Source organism: Buceros rhinoceros, unplaced genomic scaffold (assembly GCF_000710305.1).
Source record: "Buceros rhinoceros silvestris isolate BGI_N320 unplaced genomic scaffold, ASM71030v1 scaffold8890, whole genome shotgun sequence".
NCBI lineage: Eukaryota > Metazoa > Chordata > Aves > Bucerotiformes > Bucerotidae > Buceros > Buceros rhinoceros.
Genome location: NW_010391274.1, coordinates 4,216 through 6,421, shown reverse-complemented (window position 1 = coordinate 6,421; position 2,206 = coordinate 4,216). Strand labels below are relative to the sequence as shown.

The following is a 2,206-nucleotide window of genomic DNA, read 5'->3' as shown; positions in this document are numbered from 1 at the left end:
TTTTTTTTTTTTTTTTTTCTTTCAGGAAACCTACCATATGAATATAAAATAGTGATTGCTGGGAATCATGAACTGACATTTGATAAGGAATTCATGGCAGACCTTGTTAAACAAGATTACTACCGCTTTCCCTCTGTGTCCAAATTGAAACCAGAGGACTTTGACAATGTTCAGTCACTCCTGACAAATAGTATTTACTTACAAGATTCAGAGGTAACAGTTAAAGGATTCCGGATATACGGTGCCCCGTGGTAAGTCTCAGTTTAAACTTTCTTTGCTGTTTATTACTTGAACCCCAGAAGGAATCGTTACTGTTGGAAATGCGTGACGCTGCTTTGTTGCATTGCCCTACAGAACAGTTTCAAACTCAGCTGTAAACCACCCTGAAACAAATGCCTGGTGTTTTGGGGGTAAATATGCTACATTTAGTCATGCATGTGAAGTAAGACAAAAGGGATTGCAATCAGTTCTATTCTGCCTCCGGAACGCACTTCAAAAATTGTGGCCTCAGTATCCGCTCTCTGCTGGTGGGGTTGATGCAGGGTCGTCGTGGTGTGTGTTGGGGAAGCTCCAGCCTATCATCTGCTGCTCAGAGATTAATGCCTGCCGTGCTAACAGGTTTGTATGGTAGCGTTTAACACCCACACGGCACAAGGTGCAAGGCAGCAGGTGCTTTAAGCATTGTTTTCGTCAGTTCTAGGCATTGTCGTCTTTGGCTTGTAAAGTTGTGATAATGAAATTTGAAGCCAGTTTTGATCTCATTGCACCCCTGTGCCAATCACACGAAGGAAAAATGGCTGTCCAGATTTGTACTAAGGAGGGTCTTCCTCTTGTTTTCCCTTACATGTTGTTTAATTGTGATGGCTGATACCTCTCTGTGGAGTCTTGGGTAGCACTTGTTTTAAATTCTTATGCTAACAACAGCCACAGTCCTTTCAGACTCTCTCAAAAACCTGAACTTCAGGGGTGCTGATAAATATTGTGCTACTTGGCATATGCCGGCTGTAGTACTTCGATGCTAATTTATGCACACCTATGAAAAGGGTTTATTATAAGCCTATAGCTGACATTTTTGATGTCAGCCTTGCTTTAAAGGTGAAAGTAGGAGAGGAAGGGGGAATATAAGGGGTTGAAGCAATGAATGGGGCAAACCTATACAGACATTAGAAATTTTTCTCTTCATGTCATCTCTGTTGAATGTTCACTTGGCCCAGGGGCCTGCCTTGGGGTTTCATACGCCACCACACACAGTGACGCTTCTGACAATGCTTTTTTTTCGGTCATATTGTGTACGTTAGTGCTGGCTAGAAAACTGTGATCTAGCGCTGTATCTCACATTCTTGACTTAAGCTACTAATGTTTTTTAATTTAAGTCATAGCCTTCAGCTAGTTGTTTAAATCAGCCTGACATTGTTTTGCTACCAAAAAAGAAAAAAAAAACCACCTCTAAATCCTGCAGTTTCAGCTAATTGGGAAAGATAACCGTAATTCAGATTAGGAATCATCTCTTAAAGACATTTTAAAGTATTTTTTGTAGTAATAGCAATGTATAACACACACAAGACCACAGGCCACATAAGGTCCTGGCTAGTGGGAGTGGGTTTGGACTTGCTGCAAGCTGAGCAGCTGGGCGAGCTGGAAGGCTAATGCTACGATTGTGTTCAGCTTCTTTCATAGGGATGTCTCGGAGGGCTTGTATTCTGCAGGTATCCAATGATTGCAATGAGGAGGCATCTTTTCCAATTTATTTAGGGAAGGTTTACCTGGATTTTGCTGCTGGAGAGACTTGGAGAATGTAGAATTCTGTCTGGGGAAGAGAGAGCTTGGTATTCTGAAATGGAGAACGTGTGATATGACTTTACATTTACATTTACATTTATATGTACTGGCAAAACGTAATGATCTTTTTTTCCCCTCTTTTGCTTCCCGAATCCATAATGGCAATCTGTTACCCTTTTGTCTCCGGCTGCATTTAGAAGTTATTTCGTTTTGCAAGTATACGCATGGATTTAGAATGTTTGTTCTGAAATATTGAGGGACGCCACGTCAAGGAACTGAGCTGGTTTAACCATAACAAGGGAGTGAATGGCTTATGTGTTGTGACCTAGTCACGGAAGACAAATCTTAATGATTCCTCCCTAAAATCCATTGATCACTGGATTTTTCCAGAGTGGGAAATGAAGCTCGGTTACTAGCTAAGGCCTGC

The 2,206-nt window shown here is 41.5% G+C and overlaps 1 protein-coding gene across 1 annotated transcript in view; it reads left to right on the top strand.

The window, feature by feature from the left end:
- Positions 1 to 251, top strand: part of MPPED2 (metallophosphoesterase domain containing 2) — a gene marked incomplete at both ends in the record, with an annotated part of 22,968 nt that extends 22,717 nt beyond the window's left edge. Inside the window, 1 exon segment of the mRNA XM_010140931.1 lies at positions 26 to 251. Within this exon segment, the coding sequence (XP_010139233.1) occupies positions 26 to 251 (226 nt within the window).
- Between the last annotated feature and the right edge of the window lie 1,955 nt (positions 252 to 2,206).